The 21,076-nt window shown below is 40.8% G+C and overlaps 1 protein-coding gene across 2 annotated transcripts; it reads left to right on the top strand.

Annotated features, from left to right (window-relative positions):
• The first annotated feature begins 169 nt into the window (after positions 1 to 169).
• Positions 170 to 20,818, top strand: vwa2 (von Willebrand factor A domain containing 2). Of its 2 annotated transcripts, none has more exons than XM_030755562.1 (14): positions 170 to 294; positions 4,519 to 4,580; positions 7,131 to 7,205; positions 8,229 to 8,362; positions 8,439 to 8,548; positions 16,745 to 16,942; positions 17,042 to 17,175; positions 17,351 to 17,480; positions 18,205 to 18,260; positions 18,355 to 18,462; positions 18,549 to 19,130; positions 19,290 to 19,841; positions 20,047 to 20,169; positions 20,475 to 20,818. In XM_030755562.1, exons 2-14 carry the CDS (start codon positions 4,529 to 4,531, stop codon positions 20,603 to 20,605), a joined length of 2,385 nt encoding a protein of 794 aa, XP_030611422.1. In that variant the 5' UTR covers positions 170 to 294; positions 4,519 to 4,528; the 3' UTR covers positions 20,606 to 20,818. The 2 variants fall into 2 exon arrangements, with proteins under 2 accessions (XP_030611422.1, XP_030611421.1); XM_030755561.1 differs by having other exon boundaries at positions 243 to 313.
• Positions 20,819 to 21,076: the final 258 nt, after the last annotated feature.

Below are 21,076 nucleotides of genomic sequence, written 5' to 3'. Positions count from 1 at the left end.
TCATGTGTCTCTAGTGGTGTCAGTGAGATTTTCATTTTGGGAATGAAAAGCTTTCTAGGCCACTCCTTGTTTTCCGGTACTCTACCTGTTGGAGATGGGAGGAGGTCATAAGAAGACTTATTGGTGCAGGTATATCAGAGAGAGAGGCATGTCGAGTAGGTGGGGTCGGTGCTCCCCCTCTCGTCAGAGGCAGAGCACCTCATTAAATCAGACCAGTGCGGAAACAAAGTGGCGTGGGGAGACGGAGAAGACTGCTTTCTGGAAGACGCGCTTCAGCTTGGAGGAGAGCGCACGGTGAGGAGATGATTTATCGGTGCGTGTTGGTGGCGGGCGGCGTATTATAGCGCAGCAGGGGGAAAATGTTGACGTGGGCGGTGACAACAGTTTCCTGTTGCACCTAAGACTTTAAAGTTAATGTATGCATATTGGGACCCCTTACCTGACATTAAAGCTGACATACGTGACCAGCTGTGAAAGACTATCTGGAGATTTAGGCTAAAAGAAAATGTACACGTTTTTCCCACCCACCGTAAACTTCAAACTTCATCTGTTGCTGCGTAAACAGACGGAAATATGCAAATTGCACACCCGAAGGCCAGCTATGTTAAAATAATTACCATTGACAGTATGGCTCAAGGTTTAGCTGTTATCCCAATATGCTAAGTGGCCTCTTTATTAGGTACACTGGTTTAATTGTCCGTTAACACAAATGTCTAATTAGCCAATCACGCAACAGAGAAAAAAAAATGCCAAAGGTCATAGAAGAAGGGCCAGACTAATTTGAGCACACAGAAAGGCAGCATTAACTCAAATAACGACTTGTTGCAACCAGGGGATGCAGAAAAATGCACTGTTCATAAAACCTTGAAGTAGACGTATGGAACTAGATTCATGTCAAGCTGAAGCTACTATTCGTACAGGCTCACCAAAATTAGACGACAGAAGATTGGAAAAACGTTACCTTGTCTGATGGGTCTCAGTTTCTGCTACATTTGGATGGAAGGGTCAGAATTTAAACATTAAAGCATAAATCCATCCTGTCTTGTGTCAAAGGTTTAAGTTGATGGCGGATGTGTAATGATGTGGTAGTAATGATGTGGTAGAGTGAGAGATCTACATCCAACAGATCTGCAGCAACTGCGTGATGCTGACACGATATAGACCAAAATCTGAGTAATGTGTCCGGCATCTTGCTGAATCTACGGTATGAAGGATTAAGACAGTTCTGAAAGCAAAAGGGGATCCAACTCAGCTCTAGCAAGGTGTACCTAATAATGTGTCTGGTGAATGTCCAAAAACAAACAAAAAAAACCCTTCCAATGACGCACAGTATAAAAAGATGAGTTTTTTTTCCAGCTTAAAAGGGTTCTGCACAATAACCTAGGTTTGTTGCTAAATATTCTAAGCAATAATATTCTATAGCTTGATCAGCCAAGAACTGAGGATAAGCTGCCCCAAAAGCCCATTGGAGACTGCGTCCTCTGTGTGTGGTTTCTAACGTGTTCAAGCAACACATCACTTCATTGGATACATACCAAAGCATTTTGTGGCTTTTAATCAGCTGTCATGCTGCACAGTTTCCACATTTGCTCACCGCTGTTTTTAAAGCAGCTGTTTCAGGCGACTCACCCTGAAGTGATTTACACCGTCAGGATGGTTCGTAAAGTAAAACACTCGCTCCTAAGTACAGGTTATGAGATGTATGGAGTTTGTATGAAGCTGGTTCAAAAGCTAGTGCTCCTTTCTAATTACACAGAGTGAAGGCACTTTCCCACCAAACATACAGCTCAAAACAAAAGCATGACTTAGCCCTTCCTCTTCCTCCATTATTTTACCACTGAAAACACTTTAATTAGCATTTCCCTCCCTTAGTAGGCTGATCTGTGCAGTTTTACCCATTTAGCTGGAACAACTAGTCCAGTGCAGACAGCTGAAAAGGTGCTCACTGGGAGACAGACCTAGGGAATGTGGAGGGACCCACAGGAATGCTTGTGAAGAGGCAGCCAATTTTGAGACAGGTGTGTGCACTACACACATGTTTGCTGTAAAAGTGTCTCTTATATGTTGGTATGGTTGGCTGCTTCCCTATGCAAGCCTGGGTGCTCTAAGGTGCTGTCTCCTGGCAGTAATGAAATCTGTTGTCAGCAAGACGTACCGGCGAGTGCACAAAATGAGCATCAATAGTCTCCCGTGATGTTTATCAGCACGGGCCCTCTCAGACAGCCACATCATGTCAGCTCTGCAGATCTGTATCGCAGACACACAGACTCCTCTTAAAGAGGGGGTCCATCCTGAACACAATCCTATCCCTGTCTTGGAAATACACACAGCCTTTACCTGTGCAGAGGGTTTTTCTGGTCTGCCCAAACATACATACACATATATTTGTACGCTTTTCTTTGTGGGGACCTGTCACTGGCATACCATATACCAATCCCCCTTACCATACTGTCACTATTGAATACCTCAAATCAAGTCTTGACCTTCGGGCAGCTATGTGAACTTGTCAGGTCCAGCATTTTGGTTCCCACAAAGCTGTCAGATCCCACAATTATAGTGGGCTTGTGTTGAAACAAGTCTGCACACAGTTATAAAACCATGCCTTTGGAAGACATTAATTTACATTTAGTCAGCTGTAGCCAGAACTAGTATGTGCAACACCGTAACCTTTCTTTAATCTTAAAACATGGCTTTATCTTAAAGGTTCCAGATTAACATTACAGGGTCTTGTTGGTTTTTTTTTGTTTTTTTTTCTTTGTCTCCACAAGGAGGAAACGTCTGTATAAAGTTACTTTGTAAGAAGATTGTGGTCCCTATAATATGCATACCTACTGGACCACACACACAGTCTCCCCAGCCACAGGAAGGATATTATAGCCTAGCTTATCAGCAGCCAGAGTTAATCAGACTTTATCTGCAGCCCCTTTGAGATATTATGTGTATCCAAGAGTGACAACACGTGACTGTCATTGTAACAGTTTGCCTGTGTAATCATATCATAACCTTAAGGCCAGTGGGATTGAAAGATGCTTGTGGGGCTATGTCAGCAGTGCTGAAACATCTGACTTTAGAAATTGAATCTTTCTGCAAATGTAATCCATGGCGTGGCAACCCACCTCCTGGGTGAACATGTTGTAAACACAGATTACACACTCTTAAAAACACACACATTTACCTAGCTAATATCTGCCACACATTCCTGCCAGAATTCCTCACCACACACGCATCAAATGTAATTTACACTCTTCTTGAAGAGCTTTTTAACCCAGACAAAACTCTAATATATATACATGCTGGTATCAAGTCAGCAGAGTGTTGTGTGTGGATGCCTTTGTTAGATAAATTACACATTATGGCCACTTTGTTAGGTACACATTGCTAGTACCAGGTTGGACCCCCTAGCTTTCAGTTCTACCTTAATACTTCCCTGCTCCAAAACACTTGATTATCTTGTTATCAGGCAGCTGCAGCATTTAATACCCAGTCGATCATTTGAATCAGGTGTGTTGGAGCAGGGATTGGGGTCACAAGGAGAACCTCTGTGGTAATCTTTTCAGAGCAGTGAGTGATGGGATATATGAGTAGGCAAACCACACACTAACATGAACTTGTACCAACTTACAGGAAATGGGCACAAGAACCTTTTATGGGATGTGATTGGCCAGTTAGGGTCCTTTCCTCAGTGAGGACTGTGAACATGATGAAAGTGAGTAAAAGTAGATCCCAGAACCAGGTCTGAGGAACAATTAGGGGGTCAGGACTCAGTTAAAGGCCATATACATGTTATGTTTGTGGTGAAGCGATAGTGTGTATGAAAATGATGATGTGTGTACATCTCAAGCTCTCGAAAACTATGGTGAAAATTTTTTTTTCTCCAAAAAACTGAAATTCATGCCATAGAGGGCTGGACTGAGCGTCCATCACCTAACCTCCGTTTTAATAAAAACACTCAAATACAAGCACCCTGGGGTTTCTCCGTGGAGGCTGTCACTCATCAAGTGTCCCTCTATTCAGTACCCTGTGAAAGGCCAAAGCTCAACCACTTGGCTGTGAAAATATGGCAAGTGTACAGTCAGTCTGAGGTTACTTACAGTAGCACCTGGCTTTCCTGATCAGAATGTAATTGCAGCCATTTCTTTTTCATTTTTGTGCAGTAGAGCTACACAGACATGTCATTTGGCTAGCACTATAGAACACGTTTCCTGTATTTTGAACCACATGTTGTCACAGTTTAAACATTTCTCTGTACAAATAATACAAAAAAACAGCTAAAAAACAAACAAACAAACAAAAAAAAACCTTCAGTATTTCTGGCTCCTCCACAATTTTCATCCCTGACCTTTTGTTTTTCTGCTGGATATATCACTAATGTTTATTTCACCTTGGGAATAACGGAATGCTTTCACTCATGAAAATCCTTCGGACAGTATGTGAAGACAAAGAAAATTCACCGTGTGTGTGCATTTTACTGCTTTTACTTTGTATTCTGGCTAAGTAACCCTTTTGTTGTTGTTCCAGGCATCCCGAGATGAACCCTCATAACTGCCTCTCCTTCCTCTTAACTCTGCTGCTTCTCCAAGGTTGGTTTATTGATTTTATTACCATTTTGCCTTCTGTGCTTCAGAGCCATTAGTGGGAGGAGTGTTTTAAGCACTACTTTGGAATGTCTTTAATCTGCTTGCACATTATGGATGCCTGGTAAATAAAAGTCAGTGGATACAGCAGCATTTCAGGGTTAGTATTTGAGATAAATGCTAATATTAGCCATGTACTGATAGGTATTGATGTTTTTCCTCAGTGTAGTGTCCTTGCCAGTGCAGTGTTGAAAATGTTCATGGCCCTGGTGCTTGTGAGCACATTTAAGGTCCAAGCTCATGCACCGCTTGATGGAAAATGTGTGGTGAATCACTGAAGTGCCTCTGGACCACCTGAGATTCTTTATAGGACATTTTTCAGCTTTAACCTGTTAAGTCTTGATCGCTGAAGAATTCCTCTCATCAAAGTGCTTTCCATCCTCCTGCGTTTGATATGCTGCTTGTTTCCAGGCAAAGCAAACTTTGCGTCAGCTTCATAGCATTGTTGCCGTGGACCCGAGGGTGTCGGCATTTGCCTGAGGGCAGAGGCAGGAGTCGTGGAGCAATATAATCCTTGAATAGTTTTCAAAAATGACACCTTCAGCGCCATCCTAGCTCTTTATTACAGGTCATTTTGAGACTTTGAACTTGCGCACACCAGACTGTTTCACCCTGTCAAGAGGCGACAAGCTGACAACACAAATAACATGTTTCAGTGCAAGATATCCATGTAATCCAGCCTGTCAAATTGAATTGCACAGATAGGGGGAAGCTAATCCTAGTTGTTTTTTCTGATTTCAGGGAGATATTGTGTATATCTGCCAGACTGTAGTGGGATTGATGCCAATTGACATCAACTCCTCAGCTGCAGGATTTACATTTATTATCTTGCTCCTGGCTCTTCTGCTACATGTTCTTTCACAGACATTGAAGAGCCAGTCGTTTTGCTAGAGCCGCTTGGCTGAACAGATAGCGGTTTTGTTCAGAGCACCGGGGGCCCCACACTGACCATAAAAAAAAGCTGCTTGCCAAGACCTTAAACTTTCACTGTCAGGAGTACTTTGGGGCTGCAACGCTGCTGGAATTCGAGGCAGCTGAAAGGGTCAGGATTGTGATGAGGTCGGAGAGCAGGGGTCTGGTTTGCAGGTGGTAGGCTTCTTTAATTATTAGTGTCGTGCTTAATCTTTCATGACCTGATGAAGGCCTTTCCTCCCACGAATAAATGATTTAAGACTGTCTGGGCAACATTGTTGCCATATATGATTTTGATTAGTGATTTGGTCGATCAATTAATCTTTAAATTTGCCCGTGAATTAAAAAAAATCATCGGGACCTTCAGCTTGTTGAACTTGATGCCAATTTTCCACAATTTTCAGACATTTAAATGAGAAATTCAAAACGTTGCAAGTTAGTATTTTACTATATAAAAGGTGTATCTGTAAAGCATCAGTTAGTGGTAGTTTTTCCCTGTTTGATCTTTTGTCATTGGTCACATTTACGATATGAATGTCAGCCAGTGTTTTTTTTTTTTTCTCCCCAGCTCTCAGTGGACAACTTCAGTGACAGAAATATGAGCAGCCAAGGAGGACAAAGCCACTGTTGGCACTAAATTGTCCCATTAAACTTCTGTATGCGCACCCTTTCTTCAGCGTTTTCGGTCATACTTTATTGTTTGGCTCTTTTGACTTTTTATCACCTGTTTTTAGCTGATGTGCAGACACTAAATCACCATGACACTGGCAGCCTGAAGCATTACAGTGACGCTGACGGGAACAAACTGACACTTTCTTGCTAACTGAAAAGAAACACTGCGGTATTCAGAGTGTGGAATCCATTCAGTGTGGAAACGCATGTTTATACAATCACTCAAGTGCCCCCTTCTCTGCGCCGAACAAATGCCTCCGTCGGACAAAAAGGCACGTTCACATGAAATCACGTCCTCGCTCTCCTCTGAGCCGTACATGTGGCTGAATAGAGAAACGTCCTTTGACTGAATGGAGTGAAAGAATGGTCTTCTTCAGTTGTCCACTCGCATTAGCTTGAAATACTCAATTATCCACTGTAGAAGAGGGTCATATGGGAGTCAATATTGGCTTTAGGGAAAGCATTCAATTTATTGCATTATTTTACTTTTCTGAGGGCTCTATTGGACGTTTGTGAATGAAACTAAATAAATGCAGTTAACATGAAGAGGTTGTGGGTTTTTACAGGTGTCTTTTGTGAATCTGAACCTTGCTGAGTGAACCCCAGGGAGACTAGTGACTATTTATGGAAGCTGATGGGGATCCAAATAAAACTAACATGTAAACAAATTCAAATTGCAGTGATAATTTTGCAAACCCTCAGATTTATGATGAGTTTATGAAACCTTGTGGGGAATCCTAGTAGTCTAGACGCATTTAGAAAACCAATTAAATGCTCAATAAATCATGTTTCAACTGTTTTTTAACAGTTATTTAGGCTTCGTTGTCATAGGTTTGTGCTACATGTGGAAACATTAGTGACTGTATTTGAGTAAATATAGATTTTTGACTCTGTGTTGTCGGTGCCTGCTAGTTCAGCAGAGCACCTCTGTGCAGGAGATCCAAACCAGCCATGAGAACATTGTGAAAATCAACTCTGCAGGAGAAAGTGAGTACCTTACCAGCCCTAACTTTTGCAAAGTGGTTAACACATGAAACTTACAGTCATGTGAAAAAAGTTTTCAGAGCACTCTTTGCAGTCATGTGAAAAACTAAGTGCACCCTTACTGCTTCCATAGGAATTAAGAAGGTAAGCTACAGCTAAGTGCTGCTAATTAAATAGACTTAATTATTTGATCATCAGCAAGTGCAGTCACCTGTATAAAAGCAGACATTTTGGCAGTTTTCTGGACTGGTATATTCAGGTATGTGTTAACACAATGCCACTGTCTCCCCGGGAGTGGCTGTCCCACTTCCACCCCAAGGTCAGACTGTGCAATGCTCAGAGAAACAACAGGCCTCAGTTAGCATGTTAAATGTTAAAGTTCATGACATTAAAATTAGAAAAAGACTGAACAACTTTGACTGTAGGTGGTAGGAAGAGTTGGGACATGCTAGGCCATGCTGTAATTAGATGTTAGTCAGCATGCAGTAAATGAGCCAGAGATGCTTGAGTATATTTAGAAATGGATGACAAATTGTGAGGTAGAAAGACTTAAGAAGTAGGTGGTCTTACTGGCCTGATATCTGTGTCAGTGTGGGATGTGACTTTTCTGTAAGCAGATGACATAAATGACAGGCAGCTGGCACAGGCTCCATGTATAATCTGTCACTAATGCCCCTTTTCATAATCAGCTGAATGCTAACATGACAGCACCACCACACATTACTTCTGCCCCCAGCAAGTACAAACATGTATCGGAGTCAGAGAGAATTTTTGCTTGGTAGTGGTTTAATGTGTGCACAAAAAAAAAAAGAAAGAAAAGAAAATTGAGCTTTGGCATGCAGAGTTTGTTTTCTCTTATTATATCAATGTGCTATTTTTGTCTGCAACAGTCCATTTGATATCCAGCCAGGAAAGCCAATATAATATAAGAATGTGGTGAAGCTAGTGAATGAGTTTGGACCTATTGACCCATCTTTGTCTGTACACCCAGTGTGGTTTATTCTGTGTGTTTGTTTGAATGGGAAGTGATGCGGTGCTCAGCAGCCATGGATATCCTCTTCCTCATGGACGGTTCCTACAGCGTTGGGAAAGGCAGCTTCGAGAGGTCCAAACACTATGCAATCAAACTCTGTCAAGCACTAGAAATTGGACCAGATAAGGTTTGTGGTGTTTTCTCTCTCTGTCTCCATCTTCACATCCTGTCAGTCAGTATTCTTGGAATTTCAACCCGTGCAGGTGCGAGTTGGTTTGATTCAGTTTGGCTCAACTCCTCGGCTTGAGTTTTCCCTGGATTCGTATTCCACCAAACAGGAGCTGAAGAAGCAGATGAAGGACATTTCTTACAGGTGCGTCTCTTCTGTCATCTGAGCAGAAGTACTTCAAAATGTGAGATCTAGCCATTAAATAAGTTAAGATTGATTTTGCTCAATAATAGGTTATATTTATTTATGAGGGATGTGGCATATGAATGGAAGCTTTAAAAAAGGCTAATAAGTGAACTTTCCAAAACTACTTTGCATTCCCAAGATGGAAAATTAACATTCATGCTGAAGAGTTCCTGTGGTCTAAGCAGGTTCTTTGACATCCACTATGAAATCATGGCGTTTTTATCACGTGAGCTCACTAAAGAAGCAGGAAACATTATTTTAAGATTAATTAGAAAACAGCACTTCTCAGAATAGTCAAAAAGCATTTGTGGCTCACAGCATTCTTTGTTTTGGAGAACAACGTCCCCATATTGGCAGGCCTCCTCTTTCCCATGGCTCCTACGTAGTTATCAACTAGCCAGCATGTGCATGACGCTGTGAGTGCTGACTGAGATCACAGCTCTGCATGTGTGTGGTAGATGCATACAGCTTTGCCATAGCAGATTCAGTAGTTGGATGAATTGACAACTCATACATCTATTGTGGGAGTTAAAAAAAAAAAAAAGACCTGGTGCTAAAAGAAAATAGGCATGTTCCTGTTGGAGGTATTGATGTGTCTGTGAGCTGGGCTTTGGTGTTTTATTTCAAAATAAATGTCTTCTGACATGTTTTCAAAAAATCAAGGAATAAATGGGAAATTAAGTGAGAGTATTAGGTTGATCATAGCCAGACTGGAAAGATTTTCTTGTTCTCATCTTGTACTTTATAAATCTCTTAAACTGTGCTGACAGCAAAACACATGTACATGGACACATGTGGCTAAGTAGCACCAAATGCTCCCTGGAAAGGAAAACAAATTAATTTCAGATTAGAGGCCCACCACAGGTGGTCACTGGATATTGGATAAGTGCATAAGCCGAGGAAAAGGAAGGTAATTCAACCTGATGCGTGTGTCTCTGTGTATGTGTGTTGCTCGCAATGTGGAAATAACATTTTGACTCACCAGCTGGTTTAAAGTGGGTCCCCACAATTTAAACCTATAACTAGTTACATTACCACAAATCAAATTAATACAGCGACATACTCCACATCAGTGGTTCTCAAATGTTTTTCTAGCATACCCCCTTCAGAATCTGGCATATGTCCCAAGATAGGGGAAAGAAAAGACTACAGGTATGCATAACATATTTGTTTACATCTGACGACATTAGATAGTTCTGTTTTTATGCATTTTTAATTCACTTAGAAAAGTGATTTCAAGGATTTATTGTGCTATTATCATTATTACAAGGGATTAAAGTGGGATTTGGCAGGTGGGGGAACCCTAAATTTGGGTGTAGCAGTGCAGCATGGGGTAAAGAATTACTGAGTCACATAATAATTTGTTTTGTGTACAGACTGTGATCAGCTGGCATGTGCTGCTACTGCTCTTTGTGGATTTAGCCAACTGAATTCACCAAGATATAAGTGGATGTTACATGAGCTACATGGCTGATTTTCATCCCCTAAACATGATTAAAGGTAGTATACAAGGTAGAATTCAGTGAGTGAATCTAATCGGCATCATTCTTTTCTTATTACTGAGCAAGTAACTCCATGCTGTCACTGGAAAGACCGGCCTCTGCAGTAACCGTGTGACATATGGGTAACCTGCCCAACCCAGTTAACTAAACAAGCACCCCCAGCCCACTTTAACCCCTGGTTATCACCCTTTAAAGACATATAGCTTAGCGCTTAACACATTTCCTTGGCAAACAAAAGGTTGCTGGTTCATTTCTAGCCAGAGAGAAAAAAAAATCATCTTTGGGGTTACGTCATAAAGGACATCTGACATAAAACCCAAATCAAATGTGCAGAGTTACCTGCTACGATGACCTTTTATGCATAGGCGTAGGAACCGGGGGGGATGGAGACAGGCGCATTTGTCCCAACCAAAAATTACACAGCAGAGGAGAAAAATACTTGATTTTGAAATTTTTAACTCGCGTGCTTTTATTTTGAAGGCACAACATGTGCACTGGTAACATTTATCTGTGCACTGGTAACATTTGTCTGTGCACTGGTAACATTTATCTGTGCATTGGTAACATTTGTCTGTGCACTGGTAACATTTATTTGTGCACTGGTAACATTTATTTGTGCACTGGTAACATTTGTCTGTGCACTGGTAACATTTATTTGTGCACTGGTAACATTTGTCTGTGCACTGGTAACATTTATTTGTGCACTGGTAACATTTATCTGTGCACTGGTAACATTTATTTGTGCACTGGTAACATTTATTTGTGCACTGGTAACATTTATCTGTGCACTGGTAACATTTATCTGTGCAATGGTAACATTTATCTGTGCACTGGTAACATTTGTCTGTGCACTGGTAACATTTGTCTGTGCACTGGTAACATTTATCTGTGCACTGGTAACATTTATCTGTGCACTGGTAACATTTATTTGTGCACTGGTAACATTTATCTGTGCACTGGTAACATTTATCTGTGCACTGGTAACATTTGTCTGTGCACTGGTAACATTTGTCTGTGCACTGGTAACATTTATTTGTGCACTGGTAACATTTATCTGTGCACTGGTAACATTTATCTGTGCACTGGTAACAATTATCTGTGCACTGGTAACATTTATTTGTGCACTGGTAACATTTATTTGTGCACTGGTAACATTTATCTGTGCACTGGTAACATTTATCTGTGCATTGGTAACAATTATCTGTGCACTGGTAACATTTATCTGTGAACTAGTAACATTTTGTCCCCTTAGAATTATAAGGTTCTATCTACATTCTGACCAGTTTTGAGATATTGAGCTTTAAAGTTTTTGCACTCTGTATAGCAAAAAGTCTTGTTCACACATGATTATGAAACACACCCTATATGTATTCTAAATCAGTAATATCAAAATCCTATTAAATGTGCAAATGTTTTTTTTTTGTTTTGTTTTTTTTTAACAAGTATAATGCAGAGAGAACCTTCTAATTCTAATCCCACTTTTTTGTTTGGAATTATAAGGTTCTATCTGCAAAATGTGATAACTACTACTGATTTTCAAGGAATGAAAAATTGTTAACTTATAGTAAGTTTTAAACCATAAAATTATAGATATAATTCTGTGACATTTTTTAAAATTTCTTCTTTCATGGCAAACTGTTTTTATGGACACATTTCCCTTCCCTTTACTAGAAGAAGATGATGCTTGACAGAGTTTTATCTTTGAATGCTTCAATGCTACAACATCTCCATCCATCCATTCTCTTCCGCTTATTCTGTTCAGGGTCGTGGGGGGGTGGGTGGGGGGGTCTGGAGCCTATCACAGCTGACATAGGGTGAGAAGCACAGTACACCCTGTATAGGTCGCCAGCCTGTCGCAGGGCTAACACAGAGAGACAGACAACCATTCACACCTATGGGCAATTTAGAGTGACCAATTAACCTAACCCCAGTAACTGTGTGGCTTTGGACTGTGGGAAGAAACCCACACAGACACGGGGAAACGTGCAAACTCCACACAGAGAGACCCGGGCCAAGGTGGAATTGAACCCAGACCTAGATGTCAATCTAGCTGTGAGGCAGTAGTCTTAACCACCATGCACAACATCTATTACACAATTTTAAAATTGTACAATTTAAAAAAAAAAAAAAAAAATCAAACTTTTCATTAACAAGATAACAAGACTTTTCATGAAAAGCCTTCAGCTGATCCAAAACGCTGCAGCTAGAGTACTGACAGGGACTAGAAAGAGAGAGCATATTTCTCCCATATTGGCTTCTCTTCATTGGCTCCCTGTTAAATCTAGAATAGAATTTAAAATTCTTCTCCTCACATACAAGGTCTTGAATAATCAGGCACCATCTTATCTCAAAGACCTCATAGTACCATATCACCCCAACAGAGCACTTCGCTCTCAGACTGCTGGCTTACTTGTGGTTCCTCGGATACTTAAGAGTAGAATGGGAGGCAGAGCCTTCAGCTTTCAGGCGCCTCTTCTGTGGAACCAGCTTCCAGCTTGGATTCGGGGGACAGACACCCTCTCTATTTTTAAGATTAGGCTTAAAACTTTCCTTTATGATAAAGCTTATAGTTAGGGCTGGATCAGGTGACCCTGAACCATCCCTTAGTTATGCTGCTATAGGCCTAGTCTGCTGGGGGGTTCACATAATGCACTGTTTCTCATTCACCTTATTTACTTTGTTTATACTCCACTCTGCATTTAATCATTAATTGATAATAATCTCTGGCTCTCTTCCACAGCATGTTTTTCTCTCCCCTCAGCCCAACCGTTCACGGCAGATGACTGCCCCTCCCTGAGCCGGGTTCTGCTGGAGGTTTCTTCCTGTTAAAAGGGAGTTTTTCCTTTCCACTGTCGCCAAGTGCTTGCTCATAGGGGGTCGTTTTGACTGTTGGGTTTTCTCTGTATTATTGTAGGGTCTTTACCCACAATACAAAGCGCCTTGAGGCGACAGTTTGTTGTGATTTGGCGCTATATAAATAAAATTGAATTGAATTGAATTGAATTAAACTTATGTTGGCAGACATAAGCCCTCTTTTTCCCCATCCTTTATTTTTCCAAAGTTTTCCTAAGATAACTCAACATATAATTATATGAAAACCAACAAGTAAAAATAAAATTAATAATAAATAAATAGAACAAAATAAACATTTGATGTAAATTTAGGAGGCGTATACTTTGACATATAAACAAACTCAAATTTCAATAAAATTTGTACAGAGAGTCAAACAAATTCTGGATAATTTACCACAATGTTTTTTTTTTCCCCATTTAGCCTAGATCTTTTTAAATTTTACAAGCTGCAATCTACCAGAAAAAACATTCTTTAAAATTCTGAATAAACATTTAGATTCTGAGTCCATGACCACTGAGTAAAAAAATCCAAATAAAAACTCATCCCACTTAAAAGGTAGATTTTTTAAACTTGGATCTTTAATTAAAATCATTCTGCTATAAAAATGTCACTGACAATAAACTGTTTTCTTTCGGTTGTATTTATTCAGGAAAAATGTAACAATTTCTTTGCCGTCCCTTTTCTGGTGTTTTTTTCTTTTACTTGCTCTTCTGGAGTTTGATGACAGAAATAAAAATAGACAGAGCTCATTAGCATGGTACCACTGCTAGGTCATAGAATATATTAAAATCTAAAGTCATTCTTCAATCAATAATATTTTATACGTGAGGTAACTTATATTATGACCTTTGACTATTCTCAATATTACCAACTACATTGTTTGTTTTTTTATGTTAGCACTGACCACAGACAAACAATACAAAACTAGTGTTAGCTCGCTAGCTTCGTAGCTAACAGTGCAAAGAAACAGCTCAGTGCAATCTAAAAAAAAAAGAAATCAAAAGTTAAGAATTTTCCTGCCATTAGTACTTCTGTCTGTTGTCAACTCATTTTTGAAATCCTCAAGCTTTAGATATCTTGTAAACAGCCCCAGCTTACCATGAAACATTTTCTCTAGCATCTCCTCTGCTCCTTTGCTTGACATTGGGCACCAACATTACAAAAAAGAAGCAGCCTGATTGGCTCTCTTGTGAACATTTCAAGTGCCTATTGGTTCACAGATAGAACCTTATAGTACCAAGTTAAAGTTTGATTTTGCAGATAGAATCTTATTATTTTGTGAATAAAACGCCCAAAAATATATATATTTGAAAAAAAATCTCTTACATATTGTTCATAAGTGGTCAGCAAATAAGTGTATGACAATAACTCAGTTTTGTCAAAAATGTCAGAACCTTATAATTCTAAGGGGACGATTTATCTGTGCACTGGTAACATTTGTCTGTGCACTGGTAACATTTGTCTGTGCACTGGTAACATTTATCTGTTCATTGGTAACATTTATCTGTTCATTGGTAACATTTATCTGTTCATTGGTAACATTTGTTTGTGCACTGGTAACATTTGTTTGTGCACTGGTAACATTTGTTTGTGCGCTGGTAACATTTATCTGTGCACTGGTAACATTTGTCTGTGCATTGGTAACATTTTGTCCCCTTAGAATTATAAGGTTCTATCTACATTCTGACCAGTTTTGAGATATTGAGCTTTAACCCCTTAACTGGCAGCAAATAAAATCACCTGAAACAACTACATAACACCCTCTGGTTATTATTGGCTCTGAACATAGCCTATTAATCGGCTGCGTCTGGTCCGCGGGCCGAATGAAGTGCATTTATATGGCAGGCTAGACCCGCCCATTTTGACTGACACCTCATTCGGCCAATCATGTTAAGAAATGGGTTTCCCAGAGCCAATAATACTCAGAGGGCGTCACGTAGCTTTGTCAGGTGATTTGGTGCAGCCAGTTACATGATTGGCCGAATGACGTGTCAATAAAAATGGGAGGGTCTAGCCTGCCATATAAAAGGGACTACAAACGGCCCGTCACCGGGCCCTTGCCAGTTAAGGGGCTACAGTTTTTGCACTCTGTACAGCACTCTGTTGAACAAGTATAATGCAGAGAGAACCTTCTAATTCTAAAAAACTCCTTTTTTGTTTGGAATTATAAGGTTCTATCTGCAAAATGTGATAACTACTACTGATTTTCAAGGAATGAAAAATTGTTAACTTATAGTAAGTTTTAAACCATAAAATTATAGATATAATTCTGTGACATTTTTTAAAATTTCTTCTTTCATGGCAAACTGTTTTTATGGACACATTTCCCTTCCCTTTACTAGAAGAAGATGATGCTTGACAGAGTTTTATCTTTGAATGTTTCAATGCTACAACATCTCCATCCATCCATTCTCTTCCGCTTATTCTGTTCAGGGTCGTGAGGGGGTGGGGGGTGGGGGGGGGGGGGGGGGGGGGGTGGGGGGGGGGGGGGTCTGGAGCTTATCACAGCTGACATAGGGTGAGAAGCACAGTACACCCTGTATAGGTCGCCAGCCTGTCGCAGGGCTAACACAGAGAGACAGACAACCATTCACACCTATGGGCAATTTAGAGTGACCAATTAACCTAACCCCAGTAACTGTGTGGCTTTGGACTGTGGGAGGAAACCCACACAGACACGGGGAAACATGCAAACTCCACACAGAGAGACCCGGGCCAAGGTGGAATTGAACCCAGACCTAGATGTCAATCTAGCTGTGAGGCAGTAGTCTTAACCACCATGCACAACATCTATTACACAATTTTAAAATTGTGCATTGGTAGGTATGCACTGGTAACATTTATCTGTGCATTGGTAACTATGCACTGGTAACATTTATCTGTGCATTGGTAACTATGCACTGGTAACATTTATCTGTGCATTGGTAACATTTATCTGTGCATTGGTAACATTTATCTGTGCATTAGTAACTATGCACTGGTAACAGTAATCTGTGATCAAGCCAGTTTGCCCACGTCCTACAATTATAAAACATATACATATGTAAATTATATATGCAATCATACAAGTGTACACGACACTATTTTTCCAAGAAACATTTGAAAAATAATAAAGTAAAAGATCAAATAGCATTTTTTAAATGCTTTTCTCAGAGTATTTATGGATCTGTCAGGTTTCCGATATGTGTCCCCCCCAATAGGAAACTCATTCCTACGCCCCTGCTTTAATGACAAGGAAACTACTGCAAGTAGCTTTAAAGGCAGATGTGTCTTTCTTCAGCATTGTTGTTCAAAGAAGTACAAGGTTCTTAAGTTTCAATATTTCCAAGGCGTAGAGTTTATGTTCACATCGATCTGTGCTAAGGAGGTTAAATTGTGCCTAAAGCACTTGAAGCGTAAAAGCTTTTCACTTCAGCCCTCATCCAGTGGACAAACTGCAAAATATGATTGGGTGGAAAGTAAGCACATCATAGCATTTGTTTCACCATGTCTGCCCTCTAGCAACTGTAAAAGATCTTTTTCTCAGTGGACATTTATGTTCTTTTAGAAAACAAGCAAACAGAAAATGATTTAAATGTGTGTCATGAGGCCTGGGGTGATGAAACTTTGTCAGTATTCTAGTCAGTAGACCAAAAATCCATCCAAAGGTAATCTTTAGTTTACTTTGGCAGCAACATGCAGTGGATTCTTGACTCTTCTGACATCTGCTGTAGTACAGTACATGTGCCCTAACTGCTCAGTATTTTTCTAACAAAAACATAATCCTGCTGCTTCAATTTTCCAAATTCTCTACCCACAGGGGAGGCAGCACCCAAACAGGCCTGGCTTTAAAATACATCCTAAGGAAGGGTTTTCCAGGTGGCCGCAACGCCTCCAGCGTGCCTCGCATTGCTATCCTACTGTCGGATGGGAGATCTCAGGGCAACTCAGTGCCGGCAGCTGCTCAGCTTAAAGACACCGGCGTGGTTTTGTTTGCTGTGGGCTTGCGCTACCCCAAGTATGTTTGATGGTTTGACATTAATCTTTCTCTATAATGATACATTAAAGTACATGTCATTTTTTTTTTTTTTGCTAAGCTGACTCTGTATGTTTTCAGATGGGAGGAGCTACATGCCTTAGCCAGTGAGCCCATAGAGAACCACGTCCTCTTTGCTGAGCATTTCCATGATGCTGTCAATGGCCTGTACACGACATTAACCACCTTTTCTGTCTGCAGTGCCACACCCGCAGGTTAGACTTTGCACTGACGCAAACTATGACTGCTATTCATGCTTATTATTTAAAGAAGTAAACGAGAATCTCTTTCTCTAGCGTCCTTGTTTTGTGTTGCTCTAATAATTTTCAAATCTTGTACGTCATTACTCAGTGTCTAGTCTTCTTCTAACCCCTCAACCCTGTTCTCCAGGCTGCCAGATGGAGACATTTCCCTGTGAGAGGAAGACACTGGAGACAGTTAAAGAGCTGCAGGGGAACTACATGTGTTGGAAAGGCTCCAAAGGCTATTCCCCATACATGTCTCTGTGTCCCTACTATAGGCAAGTGTGCATGAATGCATGGAGATACCTCAGCTTTTTCTCCCTGTTTCCCAAGCAAAATATGAAGACATGGGGGTGGCTCAAGATTTTTGCACACTACTGTATAACTTAATATTATCTATTTTGGATGGTACATTGGATCTAAGTGTGTAACATTTTTTTCCTCATTGCTCAATGAGCCACAAGACAGCAATGGAACAGTGTAACTCCCATGTGTTAATGTGCTGTGTCAGTGTGAGGGTGTTAATAAAAAACAAGCTACAGCAATGTAATTCTTTCAGACCCTCCCAGACAAAATTAAAATGGCCTTTGACAAAATTAATTTCACACAACATTGCAACTTTACCACAGCAAAATGGCCTGAGGCAAATGGAGCTAGACCATTACACTCAAGGTAAAATTTCTTTTTTTTCTTTCTCTCAAGCACAAAAAAGTAGTCACGGGTGTGTGGTTTATATTACCTGAAACTGTCAATATGAATGAATGAACAATTCACATGAATGGCAGGTAACTGCAATTCAGCTGAGATATAAACTGCCTCAGGCCAGTTATTATAATAATTAGATTATCAATTTGTTGGTATGGCTCAGTTACTGTATTTCTATTACATAAGAAGCCAAAGTGAGAGAATGGCCAATGGGGGTCGGGAACGTACCCATATTACACTATCTATAAGCCGCTGTTTTAAATACTAATAGAATATTTTGAATTTTGTGTTGTGCAGGTACAACAAGATTTATAAGAGACACCAGACAGTCTGCCATAGAACGATTTGTCCAGGTAACAACCTCGTCCTTTCCCTTTTATTCCACCTTTTTGCCATCTCTCAGATGCTGTATCTGCAGCTCACTTTCTGCATCTCTCTCTGCTGTAGATCCTTGTGACTCTCAGCCATGTCTGAATGGTGGAACATGTGTATCAGAAGGTTCAGAGGGCTACCGCTGCGTGTGTCCTCCTGGCTATGGAGGAGACCTACACTGTGGTCAGTACACTCAAACTTGCCGGCTGCGTATTGAGGTTATGCTTATCTTACACTGCAAACTAACAAAACCCTCTATTCCTCCTCAGCTCCTGTATTATTGCTGGACTGCTCTGTAGATTTGCTCTTCCTGCTGGAGGGTTCTACCACAATCACTTTGGAAGGTTTTCTCCGCCTCAAGTCCTTCTTAAAGCGCTTCCTGCAGACTGTGATTGGATCTGACAGCCCCAGTAAGGTGGGCCTGGCGGTGTTTGGTGGAGAGCCTCGAGTTGAGGCTCAGGTTGGCAAGTTCAAAGGGGACCTGAGGGGTCTTCTTAAGGCCGTGGATTCACTTCAGTTAATTGGTGGTGAGACAAAGACAGGCCAGGCCCTGCGTTACGTTACTCGTCACGGCTTTATGAGTGCGCCAGTCTTTGCTGATGTCGCAGATGACCTTCCCCGTGTGGTGGTGCTGCTCACTGCAACTCCTGCTGTCGACGAGGTGGTTGAGCCGTCTAGATTTGCCCGAGATAGAGAGGTCTTCCTGATAGGGGTGGGACCTGACAGCTTAAAGGGGCAGCTAAATAACATCACAGGAAATCCCCAGAGGACTCTAACTTATTCGTCACATGATAGGATCACTTTCAAGATCCCTGAGCTCAAGGCCAAGATCTGCAGCGTGGATATGCAAGGTCTGACAAATATGCTGAATATGTTGGTACATTGATGCCACCTTTAGGTTAGTGTCATATGAGAAACTACCAGAAGGAGTGTGTATACATACAAAAAGTGCAAATTGCCTGTCTAAATTTTTCCCCCCAGCTTATCTTTTTTTCTCTTTTGTTTTGCAGGTTGTCTGGGTCAAGCTGTAGATCTGGTGTTTGCCCTGGATGCATCGGGTGGTGTCGGCCGTGACAACTTTGCCACTCTGCGGGACTTTGTGCGGAGTGTCACCGTCCAGTTTGACATCAACCGTGACGTGGCTCAAGTAGCCCTCGTGGCCTACAGTAGGAGAGCCACCACTGTCTTCAAGCTGGACACGTATGAGACTGGTTCTTCCATCCTCAAGGCCATCGGTGACGCCAAGTACGTGGGTGGAGTGGCTTCGACGGGTGCAGCTTTGCTCCACATCCACTCTAATGTTCTCAACATAGCTAACGGTGCACGGCCTGGAGTTAACAAGGCTGTAGTGGTGGTGACGGATGGTACAGGTGGGGACGATGCTGTCGTACCGGCTCAAAAGATAAGAGACAATGGAGTCTCAGTGTTTGTGGTTGGTATTGGAGATGTACAGAGAGAGAGGCTGATGCAGATTGCTGGTGCAGAGGAACACATGATCTTAGTGCCGTCTTATGAGGATCTCAAGTACTTTGAGGATGTACTGGTGCAGATGCTGTGTTCAGGTAAAAATACAGAGAAACACCTCTGTTACCAAACATTCCAAACAGCTTTCTTTTTCTATGGATAAGGAACTGTTGGGAAACTAATCTGCAATATATAATTTTTCTGCCTTTTTCCTTCACTCAGACTTTTCTGCATAAAGATGCTCATTTTTTTTAACTTTACATTAAAGTCATTGGCTGTTTTGTGGTTATTTCTTTCTTTTAGAGGTGAAGAAACCAGTAAACCTGTGCAAGCCTAACCCATGTATGAATAATGGGATCTGCATCTTGTCCGGAGGGAGCTTCCGCTGCCAGTGCCAAGGTTATGAGGGACCACACTGTGAAAGAAGTCAGTGGCATTCATGAAAGTCTTCTTTCCTTATATCCTTGATTTATTCTTTGATCCATAGCTTTTTAATTTTATTTTAAAGCCAGTATCCCCTCTTTCTTAAAACCTTTTCGTATCTGTTTGTCCTATAAAACGTAAGTGCAAAGATAATTGTGTGCAGCCAAACTTTAAGATCTCATGATATTGCCTTTAATCCTCTGTTAAGATCCAGAGAATTAAAATGGTAAATGTATAGAATTTGGTAAGTTTGGTGGCCAAAAGGAATGTATGCAGAAATCATAAACTGTTCTATGATTGGTTTGTAGGCAGCAGTAGGTCTTCATCCAGAGGGGATCTTCCAAGACCTGCTAGCCTGAGGAGGAAGAGCGGGCAGAGGAAGAACCACCGGGGCCTTCTGCATCACTACAAACTACACCGTCGGAGGCATAGCGCCTGACATGTTCTACACTTTTAAACACAAAGTATACACTGAACCTATGAACACTTAAGAACCAAGGATGTTTGCAGGTACACAATGGAGCAAAAGGAAATCTAATATCTAATGTTTTTGCCTCAGAATTTAAAGTTCTTTGCATCTGTAATGTATCCATTTCTCTGTTAATACTTTTGTCAGTCACTGCGCTCACTGTTGTGCAATTGCCTCAGCATGGTTCCCTTGTATTTAAACAATATAAACTTTTATATTATATTATTAGTGTATATCTGTGTCAGGATTTTAATATTTTTAAATCCATAATCATCACGACTTTTTTTTTTTTTTTTTTTTTAAATAACAAAAATGAAGGTCCCATATTTGTCCTTCCCAAAATGCCAACTGTGCTATGTTTTAATGTTATGCTGCATATACTTAAATTCAGTTAGCTGGTTGAGGTAAATAAGGAGCAATGATCTGGCAGAAAAGAGCACA

This window comes from Archocentrus centrarchus, chromosome 19 (assembly GCF_007364275.1).
Source record: "Archocentrus centrarchus isolate MPI-CPG fArcCen1 chromosome 19, fArcCen1, whole genome shotgun sequence".
Taxonomy (NCBI): domain Eukaryota; kingdom Metazoa; phylum Chordata; class Actinopteri; order Cichliformes; family Cichlidae; genus Archocentrus; species Archocentrus centrarchus.
This window is presented reverse-complemented; position numbering and strand designations above follow the sequence as displayed.

What these genes read in the sequence shown, in the direction of transcription:
- vwa2 (XM_030755561.1), top strand. An exon ending in AATCAACTCTGCAGGAGAAA is followed by an intron (nt 7,206 to 8,228) that starts GTGAGTACCTTA and finishes TTGAATGGGAAG; the next exon opens with TGATGCGGTGCTCAGCAGCC. An exon ending in GGGACCACACTGTGAAAGAA is followed by an intron (nt 20,170 to 20,474) that starts GTCAGTGGCATT and finishes ATTGGTTTGTAG; the next exon opens with GCAGCAGTAGGTCTTCATCC.